Source organism: Vipera berus, assembly GCF_964194415.1.
Source record: "Vipera berus genome assembly, chromosome: 17".
NCBI lineage: Eukaryota > Metazoa > Chordata > Lepidosauria > Squamata > Viperidae > Vipera > Vipera berus.
The window spans coordinates 5,919,676-5,938,713 of record NC_138220.1 but is presented as its reverse complement, the minus strand read 5'-3'; the positions used below and the strand labels follow the sequence as shown (position 1 = coordinate 5,938,713).

The window sequence follows — 19,038 nt, the reverse complement described above, 5'->3', positions numbered from 1 at the left end:
TCGTGGCAACAGGTCTCCGCGTCTCCACTCTTCTCTGCATTTCTAAATTGAGCCTAAACTTTAAAAAAAAAGAAAAAGGGCCGGGGTCTTCTTTAAGACCACCTCTGCGCAAGAGAACAACAACTGACAACCTAATGTTTTAAATTCCATCCACCCCAATAAAGCTGAAGCAAAAGGAAGCCATGGTTACCAGGACACAGGAGCAGACGAGTCCAGAGGTAGTAATTTTGCAAGTATCTAAAATGCAGGCTAGCGAAGAGCAGATGCCAAGGATGTAGAGACAGGGCAGATACAGGCAATCCTTGACTTATGACCGCAATTCAAACGATGTTGAGACTCTGGAAAGAGTGCAGAGAAGAGCAACGAAGAGGATCAGGGGACTGGAGGCTAAAACATACAAGGAACGGTTGCTGGAATTGGGTATGTCTAGTTTAATGAAGAGAAGGATGGGGGGGGGCGGGGGGACAGGATAGCAGTCTTCCAATCTCTCAGGGGCTGCCCCAAAGAAGAGGGAGTCAAGCTAGTCTCCAAAGCTCCTGAAGGCCGGACAAGAAGCAACGGATGGAAACAAACCAAGGAGAGAAGCAACCTGGAACTAAGGAGAAACTTCCTGACAGTTAGAACAATTAACCAGTGGAACAACCTGCCTCCAGAAGTTGTGGATGCTCCAACACTGGAAGTTTTTAAGAAGAGACTGGACAGCCATTTGTCTGAAATGGTATAGGGTTTCCTGCCTTAGCAGGGGGTTGGACTAGATGACCTCCAAGTTCCCTTCCAACTTATTATTATTATTATTAAAGAGAAGGCTGAGTGGAGAAAACAGGAGAGGCCCATCCGAAGCGGATGGTTCCTTATTTTTTTAATCTGGAAACAAAAAGGGGTTTCCGGCCTGAGCAGGGGGTTGGACTAGATGACCTCCAAGGTCCCTTCCAACTTCATTATTATTATTATAATAAAACTTTTATTCATTAAACACTAAGCTCAGTCAACTGAACGTTCAAATTGACTGGCACTAATGGTTGACACGGGTTGCTGCCAGCTGCTTCTTCTTCTTCTTCTTCTTCTTCTTCTTCTTCTTCTTCTTCTTCTTCTTCTTCTTCTTCTTCTTCTTCTTCTTCTTCTTCTTCTTCTTCTTCTTCTTCTTCTTATTATTATTATTATTATTATTATTATTATTATTTATTATTATTATTATTATTATTATTATTATTATTATTATTATTATTATTATTATTATTATTATTATTATTATTATTATTTCGGTTGCTAGGCGAGACAGTTCTTAAGTGAGTCCTGCCTGATTTTAAAACCTTTCTTGCCACAGTTCTTAAGCGGATTGCTGCAGTCGTTAAGTTAGTGAACAAGCTTCCCCACTGACTTTGCTGGTCAGAAAGTTGCAAGCGGCCGCAAGGCGACCGTCATAAATATGAGTCAGCTGCCAAGCGTCTGGGTTTTGATCACGGGACCCTGGGGCGGCTGCAATGGTCATAAGTGTGGAAAACGGCCCTAAAGCCCTGTTTTCAGGGCCGTTGTAAGTCGGAACGGTCACTATACGGGCTGCTTAAGTTGAGTCAGAAGGACGGGTCAGTTGCCAAGCATCTGAATTTTGAATCACACAAACACACACACACACACAAACACACACACAGACACAAACGGGGATGCTGCGACGGTCGTGTAAAAAACGATCGGAAGTCGCTTTTTTTGCAGAGCCGTTGTAACTTCAAAGAGGTTACTAAAGGAAGTAAGTCGAGGACTGCCTCCATTGGGTTCAGAAGTCAGAACTTTCAACAAAATTTTCAAATCAAGTGCCGAGTTCCAATCAAACGCAGACCTGGAAATCTAGAAAAAAGAGGTGGGGGTCCCTGCTCCCTGTTCAAAAAAATGGATTTCTTTACTAGCTGCGACTGGACTTACGACGAGAGGCTGGGAAATTGAAGGGACCCACCCCCCCTTCCCACCCCACCCCCCTTCCCAGGGGTTTTGCCTCCAGCCGATAGGCTGCTTCTGGTCATGGAGGCTCGGCTGGTAAGGATTAAACCTAACGCTTTCCCTCTGCTTCAACCAATTGTTACTTCGAAGTCAGCCTAGTTTTATCCCTGGAGATTAGGTTCCTAATGCAGATAAAGGCCTGGCTGAGGAATTCTGGGAGTCGAAGTCCCCAAGTCATCCTTTGCGCCCGAAGACACAACCTGACACACCTCGGTTTTCGACCGCAACGCTGCATTGCAGAGGTAGGGAAGGTGCAGAAAAGGAGAGAGAAGGGTGCGTCAGGGTTTTGTGCGTTTTCAGGAGCGCAAGTGTGTCGGCACCCGTTTTGTGAAGCAAAACGGGCCGATTATCCCTTTTTTGGCAACCTCTGAACGGAGAGGGACGCTCTGGGCACCCCCAAAACTGCGTGTGTGCATTGTTGAGCCCCCCCCCCAACTCTGAAAAAAGCAGACAGACAGACCCACAGGGGGATCGGGGTGCTGTCGGTAACGCGTTTGGCTGTCTTTTTTCGTGCGTAAAAAAAAATGCGTCAATTTTTTGGATTGCTAAGAAAGAATTAAAGAATTAAAAGAATTACCCCCTGTGTTGGGTTTATATATATACACACATTCCTTTGGGCAGATTCATTGCTGCTGACTCGGCACCGGCTGACGAACGAGGCACTCTCAGCCAGCGGTTTTTTTTCCAAGCTCGCCAGGGATCCATCAAAGGCCATGATTTAGCCCCCTGGCATCTGAGGGTGTGTGTGTGTGTGTGTTTGTGTGTGTGTGTGTGTGTGTGTATAACATATCAGCCCAAGGGGGGCAACGGAGGACAATATCCCAGGCACCTTTAAAGGTAAAGGTTCCCCCGCACATGCGTGCTAGTCGTTTCCGACTCTAGAGGCCGGTGCTCATCTCCGTTTCAAAGCCGAAGAGCCAGCGCTTGTCCGAGAAGGTCTCCGTGGTCATGTGGCCGGCATGACTAGACGCCAAAGGCGCACGGAACGCTGTTCCCTTCCCACCGTCGTGGTCCCTGTTTTTCTACTTGCATTTTTACGTGCTTTCGAACTGCTAGGTTGGCAGAAGCTGGGACGGGTAACAGGCGCTCACTCTGTTACGCGGCACTCGGGATTCGACCCGCCAAACTGCCGACCTTCTGATCCGTCCTAACCCGCTGAGCCACCGCATCCCTCTCCCAGGCACCTTAGGGGCCCCATTTGCTATTAAAATGTGTCGGAAAATGTGGCACACGCTGGCAGGAAGGGCACGACTTGCCTTTTTTGGGGGGCTGAGCTTAAGAATTCACTAAATCTGAATTTATTTCCAACCCCCCTCCCCTCCTTCTGTGAATTCTCACAACGTTTGGCTGCCCCGTTCTAAGAATGACCTACCTCTCGAAGGGGATTCCTCCCTCCCGGCAACGTCGTGGCAAACTGAGGCAAAGCTGCCATCTAGAATCTCGCTGTCTCTCGGCTGGCCGTCATCCTCTCAGTCCTTCAAAGATATACGGAAATGACTTGTTTTAAGCTCCTTTCTCCCAGCCGGGGGGGGGGGCGTGGGAGGTGGGGTGGGGTGGGGTGAGACACTTAGCAGCCGTTCTGCGTTTTGCGCCCGCAGCACCGGGCCTCTCAACCGGCGCAGTTGCGAAGTTCGCCTGGTTGGAGGTGCGTGGAGGGACACCTCGCCGCTCCCTCTGAAAATGGGGGTGGGTGGGTTTCCCCCCCCCCCCACGTTTCCCCTCTGGGATGCTTTGGGAAAACAGCCAGCCCCATTGGCATAAAACAGCCCAGGTGACAATGTGGACCTTTTTGAAAGGATACCCAAGAGCGGAGGTCTCCAAACCGTGGCAACGTGGAAGACTTGTGGGCTTCAGCTCCCAGAATTCCGCAGCCAGCATGGAGTTTTGAGGAATTCGGGGAGTTAAAGAGTCCACAAAGTCTTCCAAGTTGCCGTGTCTGGAGGACCCCTGTCTAAGGCAACGGGGGAATGAGGGTAAAATGTAAGCTGGAACTTTTTCCCTCCGTTCTGAAACGCTTCCCGTCTTCCGGTGAGAAGGAAGCAAAGTCGGAGGAGCAACTCGTACAGAGAGGCGACAGCCGCCGTCCCTCCCACTCAATGCGACGCCCGCTGGGATCTTGCTCATAGGTAAAGGAAGGTGGTGAAGAGAAGCCCTTTCGGAGGATAAAGTGAGGGCAACAGCCACGCCAGGGCCACCAGGCTGCCCGTTGTGCCTCTCGGGGCGTCCGAACCGTCTTCCTTCCTCAAGGGGTGGGGAAGATCCGAATTGCAACTGGATGCAGATGGTTGAGGCAGCCGAATAAACAGATGTGCAAGCAGAAGGCAGCGGTGGCATCGAAAGACAGGCTCGCTGTGAGGTCAGAGCTGGAAATGACTTAACTCAGGGGTCCCCAACCCCCGTTCCGTGGACCGGGAGCGGACCGCGGCACGCCAGCAACCGGTCCGCACCAACAAGCAAAGCCCCCATCGGCGGGATGCAGGCAGCACGCCAAACCACGCACTCTCCGGTCCACGGAAAGACCTCTCTTCACGGAACCGGTGGTCCCTGGCGCCCAAAAGATTGGGGAACCTCCGACTTAAATGTACCCTGTTTCTGTTTTCACCGCACCCCCCAAACTGCCTCTGGGTCCTTGCCGTCTGTTTCTTCCTTTGCCTGCTCTGCAAAACGGATCTTCCCAGGTCTCTGGCCTCACACGACGCCCAGCTGGGCGCTGGGTTCAAATCTGCCCCCCCCCCACTCCCCAAAATCGAAAAAGAGAGCAAAGCAAAGGTCCTAGAACTGAAATTAATCAACGAAGCAGGAGTCTAATTGTGGCGCTTGCTTGCTTATTAAAAAGATGGCAGGGGGTGGAGCAGTGACCTTTGCTTTCTCGTACCCCCCTCTACCCCCCTCCCCCGAAAAAGACCACGTCCCGGGCAGCTATCCGCGCTTATGTTTTGTCTTAGCCACTGCAGGAGCGCCCGGTAGGATCCCGCCAGCCGCCGAAAATACGATGCAGCCCCAGTGTTTTGAGGAACGCGTGCAATTAAAACAAAGACATTTCCGCACACTGCTGAGGAGGAGAAAGATTAATCCTGCCAGGAGCAGCCTCCCCTTACAAAACCCACACGGTTTGCATTATTGTGCGGAATTTATTAGGCAAATCTTTCTTGAACGAGAGGCTTGCTGCATAATGAACCCCAGAGAGAGGCTACAGGAGACCTCGCCTCTCCCCAGATCTTATAGTGTGTCCCGGCTCTCTCCAGCCCCAGAAATTTCTCCCAAGGCCTTCCTTCTTTTTTGGAGCTCAGCTTTTTAAGCATCATCTTAAGAAGCAGATCCTTTTTTTGAGAGAGTGTGTGTGTGTGAACTGTGCCATCCTCAAGGGAAGCGCATTCCAGCCCACTGTCGTGAGTGCAGAGGTGCAACCGACGTTTGTGCACAAAAAAAATTGGCTGTTATGGCTCCAACTTGGCATCCTGCTAGGCTTGGCCGAAAGGCCTTCGGTCCTACTTCAGTGCTTGGGGAAAATTCTTGAACAAGAGGCTTGCTGCATAATGAACCCCAGAGAGAGGCGACAGGAGACCTCGCCTCTCCCCAGATCTTACAGTGTCCCGGCTCTCTCCAGCCCCAGAAATTTCTCCCAAGGCCTTCCTTCTTTTTGGGGCTCAGCTTTTTAAGCATCATCTTAAAAAGCAGATCCTTTGTGTGTGTGTGTGTGTGTGTGTGTGAACTGTGCCATCCTCAAGGGAAGCGCATTCCAGTCCACTGTCGCGAGTGCAGAGGTGCAACCGACTGGGACGGTGGCTGTTGCGCAAGCAAACGTCGTTTGTGCACGAAAAAAATTGGCTGTTATGGCTCCAACTTGGCATCCTGCTAGGCTTGGCCGAAAGGCCTTCGGTCCTACTTCAGTGCTTGGGGAAAATTCTTGAACAAGAGGCTTGCTGCATAATGAACCCCAGAGAGAGGCGACAGGAGACCTCGCCTCTCCCCAGATCTTACAGTGTCCCGGCTCTCTGCAGCCCCAGAAATTTCTCCCAAGGCCTTCCTTCTTTTTGGGGCTCAGCTTTTTAAGCATCATCTTAAGAAGCAGATCCTTTGTGTGTGTGTGTGTGTGTGTGTGTGTGTGTGTGTGTGTGTGTGTGAACTGTGCCATCCTCAAGGGAAGCGCATTCCAGTCCACTGTCGCGAGTGCAGAGGTGCAACCGACTGGGACGGTGGCTGTTGCGCAAGCAAACGTCGTTTGTGCACGAAAAAAATCGGCTGTTATGGCTCCAACTTGGCATCCTGCTAGGCTTGGCCGAAAGGCCTTCGGTCCTACTTCAGTGCTTGGGGAAAAAATGCGTTCCCCCGATTCGTTCCACCGTTGTTCCGTCCGCGCAAATACCCTGGCCCTCTTTAAGTTTTCCTGTGTCCTTTTAAGGCCCCCCCACCCACCTTTCCCATGCGTAAAGGAAATTATTTACATCGCACATAAGATGCTGTTACCATATGTTGGGTTTTCTGTACTGTTTTGTTTTTAATTAAAGGGGATGGACAAAGCCGGAGGAGACACACAGAGAAAGAGGCTGACTGTAAATAATTTAGAAAAGGAAAGGAAAAAGAAGGTAGAAAGAAAAAAAGAAGAGGGGAAGAAGAAAAAGAAAAAAAAAGTCGATCAACGGAGAGGTGGAGGCTTGGCGAAGCTGTTTTGAGGGGGAGGAAGAAGCCGGGTGGCTAAAATGACCCCCTTTCCTTTCACGTCAGTTCCAAAGCGACTGTAAAGAAGAGAGGCAGAAATAGTCTGAAGCTGCGCTGGAGACTCGGCGAACCTGCAGAAGAGGATGGAGAAGGAAGGAAGGAAGGAAGGAAGGAAGGAAGGAAGGAAGGAAGGAAGGGAGGGAGGGAGGGAGGGAGGGAGGGAGGGAGGAAGGAAAGGAAGGAAGGAGGGAAGGAAGGAAAGAAAGAAAGAAAGAAAGAAGCAAGCAAGGAAGGGAGGGAGGGAGGGAGGGAGGGAGGGAGAGAGAGACAGAAAGAAAGAAGAAAGAAAGAAGGGAAGGGAGAGAAAGAAAGAAAGGAAGCAAGGAAGGAAGGAAGAAAAAGAAAGAAAAGAAAGAAGCAAAGAGAAGGAAGGGAGGGAGGGAGAAAGAGAGAGAGAGAAAGAAATGAAGGGAAGGGAGAGAAAGAAAGAAAGGAAGCAAGCAAGAAAGAAAGGGAGACAGAGAAAGAAAGAAAGAAAGAAAGAAAGAAAGAAAGAAAGAAAGAAAGAAAGAAAGAAAGAAAGTGTGAAGGGAAGGAAGGGAGGAAGAGAAAGAAAAGAAAGAAGCAAAGAGAAGGAAGGGAGGGAGGGAGAAAGAGAGAGAGAGAGAGAAAGAAACGAAGGGAAGGGAGAGAAAGAAAGAAAGGAAGCAAGAAAAAGAAAGAAAGAAAGAAAGAAAGAGAAGAAAGAGTGAAGGGAAGGAAGGGAGGGAGAGAGAGAGAAAGAAAGTAAGAAAAGCAAAAGAAACGGAAGGAAGAAAGAAAGAAAAAGAAAGAAAAGAAAGAAGCAAAGGAGGGAGAGAGAAAGAGAGAGAAATGAAGGGAAGGAAGACAGAGAAAGAAAGAAAGAAAGAAAGAAGAAAGAAAGAAACGAAGGGAAGAAAGAAAGAAAGAAAGAAAGAAAGAAAGAAAGAAAGAAAGAAAGAAAGAAAGAAAGAAAGAAAGAAAGAAAGAAAGAGTGAAGGGAAGGAAGGGAGGGAGAAAGAAAGAAAGAAAGAACGAAAGAAAGAAAGGAAGAAGCAAAGGGAAGGAAGGAAGAGAGAAAGAAGGGAAGGAAGGAAGGCAGGGAGGGAGGGAGACAGAAAGAAAGAAAGGAAGAAGCAAAGGGAAGGGAGGGAGGGAGAGAGAGAGAGAGAGAGAGAAAGAAAGAAAGAAAGACGGATTTAGAAGGTGCCTCCGGATTCAAAACTGGAGTCCCTTCCCGCTAACTGCAGAGCCGCCGATTGCTCACTTGGGCAGCGGCCGCTCCAGGCATGCCAGGGCGGGAAAGCAGAGACAGGGGCCGTGCATGGCGAGGGCAGGGGGGAGACATTCAGTTGCCAGCAACAGGGAAGACACATGCAGAAGCCCACAAGAACGAGACACTCAGCTGAGCGCGAATTCCGGGTGGGTGGGTGGGGGTGGTTTAGGGAAGAAAATTGGGGCAGAACCGGGGTGGGGGTGGGGGGTGGAGAGGAGGAGGAAATCTCGCTAAACGTTCGAGAAGCAGCAACGGAAGCGCAGAGCAGACATGCTTCTCGCAAGGAGGCGCGTTAAACGGGTGGAGGCGGGGGAGCTTACCATTGGAGTCTTCTGTTCCTCTTGGAATATTGGGGTTTTCTATTGGGAAAAGTGGGGGGTGGGCGGGTGGGGAGAAAAGAAGACGGCGGTCATTGAGCATTGGAGAAACCCAGGCCCAAGATGAGGTGCGATGGAGGGAGGGCGGGAAAGAATGGACGCTGGCACTAGGATGAGGAATGGAAGATGCAAGGGGGGGTGGGTGGGGCTGTTGATTAGAGTTTGGGGAAGCAGAGGAGGGGGGAACTGGGAGCAGAAAGGATGGCATGGCACGGCTGGGTTCCCCCCACCCCCAAAGTCCACCTTGCAGTCTTCCCACCCCAACGGGGGTATCCCTATCCCGGAGGGAGCATGCAGTTGGAAAGACATCAACGGACCACAGAAAAGCGAGGACGGTGGAGGTGTCAACAACGAGTCGGAAGGTGGGGAGATGATCCGAGGTGAGGCCATCGATGGGGGGAAGGAATGGGGACGGCCCCCTACCGAACACGATCAGCCTGGTGTGGGTATCGGTGGAGCCCAACGGGTTCTGCGCCGTGCAGCGATACATCGAGCCGTTCAGTTCGGCCGGCACGCGTTCCAACACCAGCTCCTTGCCATCATGTTCGGCGCTGCCGTCCAGGAGCCGGCTCCCGACACGGGTCCAAGTGAACATGGGCTCGGGGAAGACTTCGTTCTGGAATCAAGGATTGCCCCCACCCCGCCCCGCCCCACCCCAAACGGTCAGTTCGGAGGAAAACAGGTTGTGTGGTTATTGCCTTGAAGGCCCACCTGGGGGGGGTCTTCTCGAACCTGGAACCATCGTCTGGACGGGAGAAGCCACTTACGAAGAAGCTGGGTTGACTTCAAGAGTCAAAGGAGACAACCTCATCACAAAGCAACTTAACCGCCCCGCAGAAGGAAAGGGCCTCGATGAGAAGAAACTTCTCAAAGGTTGCTGTTTGGGTGGTTCGGCTTAGATTAAAAAGTTCTTGGGAGAAGACGAGAGAGATGTGAGTTGTCTATATCCAGCCCAGAATGGAGGCAGCGAATTGAGGGTCCATAAGGGACGGGAGAAGGAAGCTTAAGCGGTCAAGAGCAAAAATGGATTTTGATAGAAACCATCAGCTCCTTTGTGTCCACCCTTGGTGTACCTGGCACGCTACACCTCCTCTTCACAACCTGTTTTCCTTGCTACCTCCTCGGGGAATGGGGCTTCGTGATATCCGAAGCAGAACACCCAGACTCTGTCACAGTTTTGTTCCATACAGGATCAACCTTGTGAACTCTCAAGATTCCTCTTTCCGCTACGTATTCAAGAGGGACAGCGATTAATATTTATACGTATTTATATGTAAGAGCATAGGTATATACATATGTATGTATATGGGATGTGTTATGTGTGAGTACACTTTTGAGAGCAAGCAACAGAATTTCATTTTTAATGTGTGCCAGGTTGTCCACAGTAAAAAAAAATGAAATAAAGATTATCTATCTATCTATCATCTATCTATCTATCTATCTATCTATCTATCTATCTATCTATCTATCTATCTATCTATCTATCCTCTCTCTGATCTATCTATCTATCTATCTATCTATCTATCTATCTATCTATCTATCTATCTATCTATCATCTATCTATCTATCTATCTATCTATCTATCATCTATCTATCTATCTATCTATCTATCTATCTATCTATCTATCTATCTATCTATCTATCTAGTCTGTCTATCTATCTATCTATCTATCTATCTATCTATCATCTATCTATCTATCTATCTATCTATCTATCTATCTATCTATCTATCTATCTATCTATCTATCTATCTATCTATCTATCATCTATCTATCTATCTATCTATCTATCTATCTATCTAGTCTGTCTATCTATCTATCTATCTATCTATCTATCTATCTATCTATCTATCTATCTATCTATCTATCTATCTATCTATCTATCTATCTATCTATTGCTTGCTCACTGCTTAAGTGAGGAGCTGACCAAGAAGATGAAGGATAACAGAATAACAGAGTTGGAAGGGACCTTGGAGGTCTTCTAGTCCAACCCCTATCTCAAGCAGGAGACCCCATGCCATTTCTGATAAATGACTGTCCAATTTCTTCTTGAAAACCTCCAGAGATGGGGGCAAGTCACTCCACGGGTTAATTGCTGTAGGATGAGAACCCTCTGAAATTAGCTCAAGAAATAACTCTCTTTTTGTGGTGGACTGCATCCTTTGTCAAGCCCCAGCCAGCATGGCCCGGGTTAAGAGCTGCAGTGTAGGAAATCTGGAGAACTTTGAATTGAATATAGTCGTCTGGCCCTATTTTCCAAGACAGTCAGATACAAGCTCTGGAACAATCTTTGCCCAAATCCTGGTCCTGCGACACTTTCTAAGCCAGGGGTCTTCAAACTTGGCCCTTTGGTGACTGGTGGACTTCAACTCCCAGAATTCCTCAGCCGGCGTACCTAGCCAAGGAATTCTGGGAGTTGGAGTCCACAAGCTGGGGTCTTCAAACTTGGCCCTTTGGTGACTGGTGGACTTCAACTCCCAGAATTCCTCAGCCAGCGTACCTAGCCAAGGAATTCTGGGAGTTGAAGTCCACAAGCTGGGGTCTTCAAACTTGGCCCTTTGGCGACTGGTGGACTTCAACTCCCAGAATTCCTCAGCCAAGCGTGCCTAAGCAATAGTCCTTCTCCTCTTCTGCTGAGTTTTCACCTCTCTTTTCACCCCCTGGAGACCCACCTCAGGGCCAGGTGTGAGAATAAATTGCTTCCCCCTTCACTAGAAGGACCCATGGGGTCACACTTGGTGCCTGAACATGAGTTGTGCACTACACTGATGGAGAACTGGCCTCTTGGGCTTGGAACATGTTCCTACAACATCTGGTTGAGGACCATCAACAAGAGCATCCAGTCATCCATCCAAAGCCCACCAACTTTACACCAGATGCTTGGAGTCGCAGAGCGAACCCACAGGGGACGAGCCACATCCCACCCTTCGCAAAACATGTGTGAAGAACTACACACACACACACACACACACACACACACACACCTTCCTTCCCCTCTTTCCAGCAGCCACCCAGTGTGTTAGTTTTCAAGTCTCTCACACACCTGGCAGGGGAAAAAAGAAAAAAGATGCTTCTAGGACTATCAATTTGTCTGACTTTTAGCTGCCACGCTATACACACAAACAAACACCCCTCGGTGTCTGCAAGACCAGTTAGTCACAGCAAGCAAATTAACGCGGATGTTTCTTTCACAGCTGGCTGGTCGTCTTCGGTACACAATTGTCTGTCTCTGTCATTTTTTTTAAAAAAAACCCCTATTAAATTATTCCCAGAAGCGACCTAGATGAACACCAAGACGGTCCTAAAAAGCAAAGGAGGTCTTTCGGGGGTGGGGTGGGGGGCAGGAGGATGGGTTTTGGGGAAGCGGGAGGGGGGATGTATGTCATACCCACCTGAAATCCTTGGACCAGGATACGGACCGTGTCTCCAACGCGGGCTCTTGTGGGGCTCACCATAATTTTGGGGCCCTTCGGAGCCACTGTAGGAAAAGGAAATGGGTCAGACCATCGTCTTCTCCTGGGCTATCTCCCCCTATCTCCCCCTCCCCATTTCTCCCCCATCCCTGCAAAGGTTGACAACACCTGAACTTGCCGGAGACACTCAAGCCTTGCGCGCAATAATGCGGGCAGTCCTTGACTTACGACCCCAATTGCACCCACATCTTCTGCTGCTCCGCGGGACAGCTGTTGACTTTGGGCCCAACTTTGTCACCTTTCTCGCCAGATGTGTTAAGGGAACCGCTGCAGTTCAGTCACGCGCGGCTTCCCCACTGACCTGGCGTGTCAGAAGGCCGCCAAAGGGGGATCAGGTGACCCTGGGACACAGGAACGGTCGGAAGGACCAAGTCAGTTGCCAAGCGTAACTGAATTTGGATCACGCGACACACCCACACCCACCGGGGAGGCTGCAGCGGTCCTGTGAAAAACGATCGGAGGTCGCTTTTTTTGCCGTGCCGTTCTAAGATCAAAAGGTCGCTAAAAGGAAGAGTCGTAAGTCGAGGACTGCCTGCAAACCGTCATACATATGAGTCGGTTGCCAAGTGGTCGAATTTTGATCACGTGACCGTGGGGATGCCGCAAGTCTGAAAAACGGCCGTAAGTCCCCTTTTCCCCCACGATCCCGTTGTAAATTTGAACGGTGACTAAAGGAATGGCTGAAAATTGAGGACTACGAGCGTGTGAAAGGGGTCGTGTAGGCCTTCTGCGCCTGCAAGACCCAAGACAGCAGGGCTAGGACTGGACAGAGCCGGTTCCAGCCAGCCGTAACAAGGTTAAACACATATAGGGAACGGCTGCTGGAATTGGGTATGTGTAGTTTAACGAAGAGAAGGACAAGGGGGGGACATGATAGCAGTCTTCCAGTATCTCAGGGGCTGCCCCAAAGAAGAGGGAGTCAAGCTATTCTCCAAAGCCCCTGAAGGCAGGACGAGAAGCAACGGATGGAAACTCACCAAGGAGAGAAGCAACCTAGAACTAAGGAGAAACTTCCTGATAGTCAGAACAATTAACCAGTGGAACTCCTTGCCTCCAGAAGCTGTGAATGCTCCAACACTGGAAGTTTTTAAGAAGAGACTGGACAGCCATTTGTCTGGAACGGTATAGGGTTTCCTGCCTGACCGGGGGGTTGGACTAGATGACCTCCAAGGTCCCTTCCAACTTCTTCTTCTTCTTCTTCTTCTTCTTCTTCTTCTTCTGATGATGATGATGATGATGATGATGATGATGATGTGAAAGTGGTCTTCTTTTCAATGTGGGGACTTGAAGGTCCTTCGTTCTTAGGATCTAAGAAGACTTGACCAGCAACAACCTCCCACCCTACAGTTGAGTTTAGACAATATACTTTGTTGCCCCAAAGAAGAAGGGGGCGGAGGGTGTTTCAACCTGTTCTCCAAAGCCCCTGAAGGCCGGACAAGAAGCAATGGATGGAAACTTATCAAGGAGAGAAGCAACCGGGAACTGAGGAGAAATTTCCTGACAGTGAGGACAAGAAGTTCTGGATGCTCCATCACTGGACGTTTTTAAGGAGAGATTGGACAAACATTTGTCCGAAATGGTCTAGGGTTTCCTGCCTGAGCAGCGGGTTGGACTAGATGACCTCCAAGGTCCCTTCCAAGTCTGTTATTCTATTATTCTATTCTATTCCATTCTTCATTCCTTTATTCTATTCTAATTCCATTCCATTCCTTTCCATCTCTCTTTATTCTATTCTATTCCAATCTCTTTATTCTATTCTATTCCAATCCATCTCTCTTTCTATTCTATTCTATTCTATTCTATTCTATTCTATTCTATTCTATTCTATTCTATTCTATTCTATTCTATTCTATTCTACTCTACTCTACTCTACTCTACTCTACTCTACTCTACTCTACTCTACTCTACTCTATTCTATTCTATTCTATCTCTATGCTATGCTATGCTACTCTACTCCACTCTGCTTCTATTCTATTCCATCTCTCTCGACTGATGACTGTAATTGAGCCCGCGTTTTGATCATGGCCGTTGTGAAGCAGGTTATCACATGATCGTGCCTGATTTTGCGGCAGTCGTTAAACAAACACAGCGGTCATAAAGCAGGGGCCATGGTCATTAAGTTGTTCATTACGGGCATTTTTTGCTGGAAGCTTTAAATGCAAAAATAATAATAATAATAAATAAATAAATAAATCATGGGATGCTGCAAATGGGTGTAAGACCAGGCGAGTTATTGAGTGCCAAAATACAGCCACATGACACTGGGGGGGGGAATGGGGAGAGGTTGTAAGTTCGGTCACTAAGTGAGCAGTGTTTACCTGTAATATACAAACCAACAAAGGTAAATTCCTGCAACCTATCAAGGATGAGCTATTATTATTATTTAACCACGGTCTAATCTTAGCCTTTTGGGGTGAGGGCATCTGCTGGTTGGTAAGTGGGGTGAACGCAGCCCTCGGCCCCGTGGGATTGCTTTCGGGAAGGCAAGGGCTGAAAGACAAAAATGCCAGTTTGTTTGGTCAAATTGAGGCTTTCTTCCTTCCAGGACGGGAGGCTGGTTCAACCTTGAGCCGTTGAGAATCGAACTCCTGCAGTGGGCAGCGAGTTAGCCTGCAGTACTGCCTTCCGACCACTGCGCCACCACCATTCACACAACCCGTTAAGCTATGTTAAATGGATTGGGGTGCTCTCTGGATCTGGGAGTTGTAGGAACCCTTCTTTTTGACATGGCTTCCTTTAAGAGGGGATCAGCCTCCTCTCCAAAGCGCCTGAAGCCAGAACAAGAAGCAGCGGATGGAAACTCATCAAGCAGAGAAGCAACTAAGGAGAAATTTCCTGACAGTGAGAACAGTAGACTCAAGGACTCTATAAAAGGATGCAAATGACCAGCTCTCTGCAAGGAGTATAAATCCTTCCATTCCCCCCCCACCATCCAGTCAAGAGCTGAAGAAGCTTCTTGGGTGAGAAGAGAAATGCCTTCAAAGGGAAAACAAGGAAGTCCAGTGGCCTTGTGGGGAAAAAAAGCATCTTTGGGACAACCATGGCCTGGATGATGGAGAATCTCCATAGAATGAAGTTGGTGCCTCCCGACTTGTATTTCTGGGAACAGAGCTCTATCCGAGAAGGTCCTTAGTTTGAAGGACGGTGTGGGGATGGGTCTCAGATCTTGGCACAAAACCAAAACCAAACACTGAATCTGAGGAGTTGGCAGAAGGGCAGTTGGTTGGGAGATGGATTTTTCCAGCAGGAAGAATTTGCAGGACTGTCACTGAGTCAACGCCAGGCTTCATTGGAGCTCTCCATGGTGCTGAAACACCAGGTCCCTTGAGCGCCCATCACACCGAGGTAGAACTTGGAGAGATTGCCCACAGTTCATTAATTCTGTTTGCAGAAGCAAACATCTCCGATCGAAGCCTTTGGATCAGGATTAAGGTGAATGCAGCTTTCCTTCCAGCCTGCTTGGCGGATTCAGCCCGTTTCCCTCAACCAAGATTCCCACGTCTTCCTCCCGGAAAAGCAGGGAATTGGATCCCTTAACTACCATTCTTTTTCTACCGGAAAATGGGTCTGTAAGTTCCGGAATGCTTACTCAGAAAATGCCAGAGCCCCACTTCATTTTTACCAACCCGCCTTTAACCTACTATCCCTCTACCAAAAAAACGAGTCCTTATCTTCTGGAGACCAACGAAGGGGGAAGAGCCTTTGAAACCAAGAGCGCAGCATTTCCTTTGAGGCTTTTCTCTTTATCAGCAGCAGAGAATAAAATGTCTGCTTAGGAGTATCTTGCCACGTCTACATTTCTTTTCCATTCCCCCGAGGAATTTATTTGCAAAGGAAGAGATCAATTGCTGAAGGAGATGCCTCTGAGCTGAAACAAAGCGATTGAGGAGAGCTGGAATTTTTACAAAGCGAAACAGAGGACTAAGAAAAATCTGAAACTTGCAGAGAGGGAAAGGAGTTTTCTTAGCACAAGGCACAACACCCTCCAACTCTAGGGGGAAAAAACAACAACCCATCTGTGTTTGGTGGAAAGCTTAAAAAAAATAAACACTAGGAGTGTGGCAATTTGTTTGCAGTTTTGCTCCAAGATTATCGAACTGAGTCAAGCCCCTTTGTTGACTAAAAAGGTAAAGGTAACGGTTCCCCCCATACATGCGTGCTAGTCGCTTCCGACTCTAGGGGCCGGTGCTCATCTCCGTTTCCAAGCCGAAGAGCCGGCGCTTGTCCGAGGACGTCTCCGTGGTCACGTGGCTGGCATGACTAGACGCCAAAAGGCGCACGGAACGCTGTTCCCTTCCCACCGGAGCGGTCCCTATTTTTCTACTTGCATTTTTTACATGCTTTCGAACTGCTAGGTTGGCAGAAGCTGGGACGAGTAACAGGCGCTCACTCTGTTACGCGGCACTCGGGATTCGACCCGCCAAACTGCCGACCTTCCGATCGACAAGCTCAGCGTCCTAAGCCACTGAGCCACACCGCGTCCCTTGTTGACTAGAAGGGTCTAAAATGTGTTGAGATGAATTCAGATCAATTCTGGATCAGCCCCTGTCTGGTTTCAACGCGGGTGGGCTTTTAAAAAAAACCAACCACACCCAAATCCTGCTTGACGATCTGAATCCTCCAGCAGAATCGAGGCAACTGAACGGAGTCAAGATGGATTCCGGTTTGAGGCTGGCAGAGAAGCAGCCGATTCCAAAACAGCTAGTGAAAAAGAGCCTTGGGTTTCTTCCTTCCAAGCCAACCCATCGTTTTGACCAAGCCCTATTATTCTGGATGCGTTAAGATTTGTGTGTCTCTCTCAGCCAAAGGCAGTTTTTTTCTCCCACTGGGAGATTAACATAAAAGGTATTTTGTCTTTAATATGTAAATGCCGGGCTTGACGGAGACAAGGGAAGCCCTTAGAAAGACGCAACTGAATGAAGCGTTTGATCAGGACACCCTTCCCCGGGATTAGCGCCTTAAAGAACATCAGGTAATCTTCCGCCGGGGCTAAGAGAAAGGAGGGCCAAGAGAGGAGAAAAAAGAATGTTTAATCACTTCTCTAAAGTGATTAAGGACTCTTTTGATGGAGATTTCGCCCCCTCTCCCAGCGCGCACCAGAGCGAGGACGACTCTGAAAAAGACAGCAAGGCTGATCACTGGTGGAGCTTAGCCACTCCTGGTGTAAATGCTACTCGAAACGGATTGCAAAAGAGGGCAAGTGGTGCCATCCATCCATCCCATCTCACCCTCCCCTGCCCAACTTGCCGGGCATAGCCGCCGCCAAGCTTGGCAGCCAGAGATAGAGAGTTCTGAATAAACCCAGTCAAATCTCCATGTCTTGAACTGACACTCAAATCCCTTGGAAGGTGACGCGTTCAAACGCTGCTGCTTTCCAGTGGGGGGAAAGTGTGTGTGTGTGTGTGTGTGTGTGTGTGTGTGTGTGTGTGGAAGATAAATAAATAAATAAAAGGATGTGGAAGGAAGGGTGCTAAAGCCAACCAGCTGCTTCTTTCAACTCCCGAGGCTGCCGGGGGAGGTAGCAAATTTAGGGAGACCATGTCCAGATTCATTCCTCGTTGGTTGGTTGGTGGATGGACGGGAGGGAGGAAGGATGCTGCCTCCGTTTCTTTTTATTGCTCGGATTTTTCTTCGTGCCTGCCAGGGTTCATTAGCTTGGAGGGTTCTCACCACGAGCGAGAAGAAGAAGAAAAGGCGAGAGAAATTCGGCTGCTTTCACCGCCGCCTTTAAAAAGGGGTCCTCAATTAATGAGCCAGCCAGGAAGGTAGAACAAAATGAAGAGGAGAATAAACATGTAGGAATGAAGAGTGTGTGTGTGTGTGTATGTGTGTGTGTGTGTGTGTGTGTGTGTGTGTGTGTGTTTAAAAAAAGATCTTGGCTGGGAAGAGATATCAGAATATCTTCTTGTTCCCGTGAATGGCACCAGGAGCCCATTAAATTTAATGAAAGGGCGAGCAGGCAGGGACAAAAAACTGGAAGTTGTAATCATCTCTGGAGCAGGAAGAGAGGCAAAGGGAGAGAGAAGGCAGGAGGGATGAAGGGTTGGGGGTTTCCATTCCTGGTGGGAGGCATTTGTTCCTTTCCTTGGAAAGGCCAGCCTATTGGTCTGATCAGGGCGCCCATCTCAGGACCAGTTTTGGACAGAACAACAGGCAATCTTCTCCTAGTTCGTGCTAAGAAAAAGAGGCCCAAGATAGCAGTTGGATCAGGTCAGGAGTGTCCAACCTTAAGACTTGTGGACCTCAAATCCCAGAAAAGATCTAGATTAGGAGTGTCCAACCTTAAGACTTGTGGACTTCAGCTCCCAGAGGCCCACAAAGGTCTAGGTCAAAAATGTACAACTTGGCAATTTCAAGACTTGTGGACTCCAACTCCCAGAGGCCCACAAAGGTCTAGGTTAGGAGTGTCCAAACTTAAGACTTGTGGACTTCAACTCCAAGAGGCCCACAAAGGTCTAGGTCAAGAATGTACAACTTGGCAATTTCAAGACTTGTGGACTTCAACTCCCAGAGATCCCCAAAGAACTAGGTCAGGAGTGTCCAACCTTAAGACTTGTAGACTTCAACTCCAAGAGGCCCACAAAGGTCTAGATTAGGAGTGTCCAACCTTAAGACTTGTAGACTTCAACTCCCAGAGGCCCACAAATGTCTAGATTAGGAGTGTCCAACCTTAAGACTTGTGGACCTCAACTCCCAGAGGCCCACAAACGTCTAGGTTAGGAGTGTCCAACCTTAAGACTTGTGGACTTCAGCTCCCAGAGGCCCACAAAGGTCTAGGTCAAAAATGTACAACTTGGCAATTTCAAGACTTGTGGACTCCAACTCCCAGAGGCCCACAAAGGTCTAGGTTACGAGTGTCCAACCTTAAGACTTATGGACTTCAACTCCCAGAGGCCCACAAAGGTCTAGGTTACGAGTGTCCAACCTTAAGACTTATGGACTTCAACTCCCAGAGGCCCACAAAGGTCTAGGTTAGGAGTGTCCAACCATAAGACTTATGGACTTCAACTGCCAGAGGCCCACAAAGGTCTAGGTCAAGAACGTACAACTTGGCAATTTTAAGACTTGTGGACTTCGACTCCCAGAGGTCCTCCAAGAGCTAGGTCAGGAGTGTCCAACCTTGGCAGCTTTTAAGTCCAAAAGTCTAGGTCAGGAGTGCCTTGACGTTCCCAAGGTTGGACACCCCTGGTTTAGGAGGAGGCAGGTGACCCCTGATGCCCCTTGAGAAAAATATCCTTCTC

General features: G+C 48.8%; 1 protein-coding gene across 1 annotated transcript in view; it reads right to left on the bottom strand.

Moving 5' to 3' along the window:
* Window positions 1-8,113: 8,113 nt before the first annotated feature.
* The window catches only part of IGSF21 (immunoglobin superfamily member 21), a gene marked incomplete at both ends in the record, with an annotated part of 182,422 nt that continues 171,497 nt past the window's right edge, over window positions 8,114-19,038 (bottom strand). The window contains 3 exons of the mRNA XM_081341258.1: window positions 8,114-8,307; window positions 8,749-8,941; window positions 11,717-11,802. Of these exons, the coding sequence (XP_081197384.1) occupies window positions 8,114-8,307; window positions 8,749-8,941; window positions 11,717-11,802 (473 nt within the window). The remainder of the gene's footprint in view (window positions 8,308-8,748; window positions 8,942-11,716; window positions 11,803-19,038) is intronic.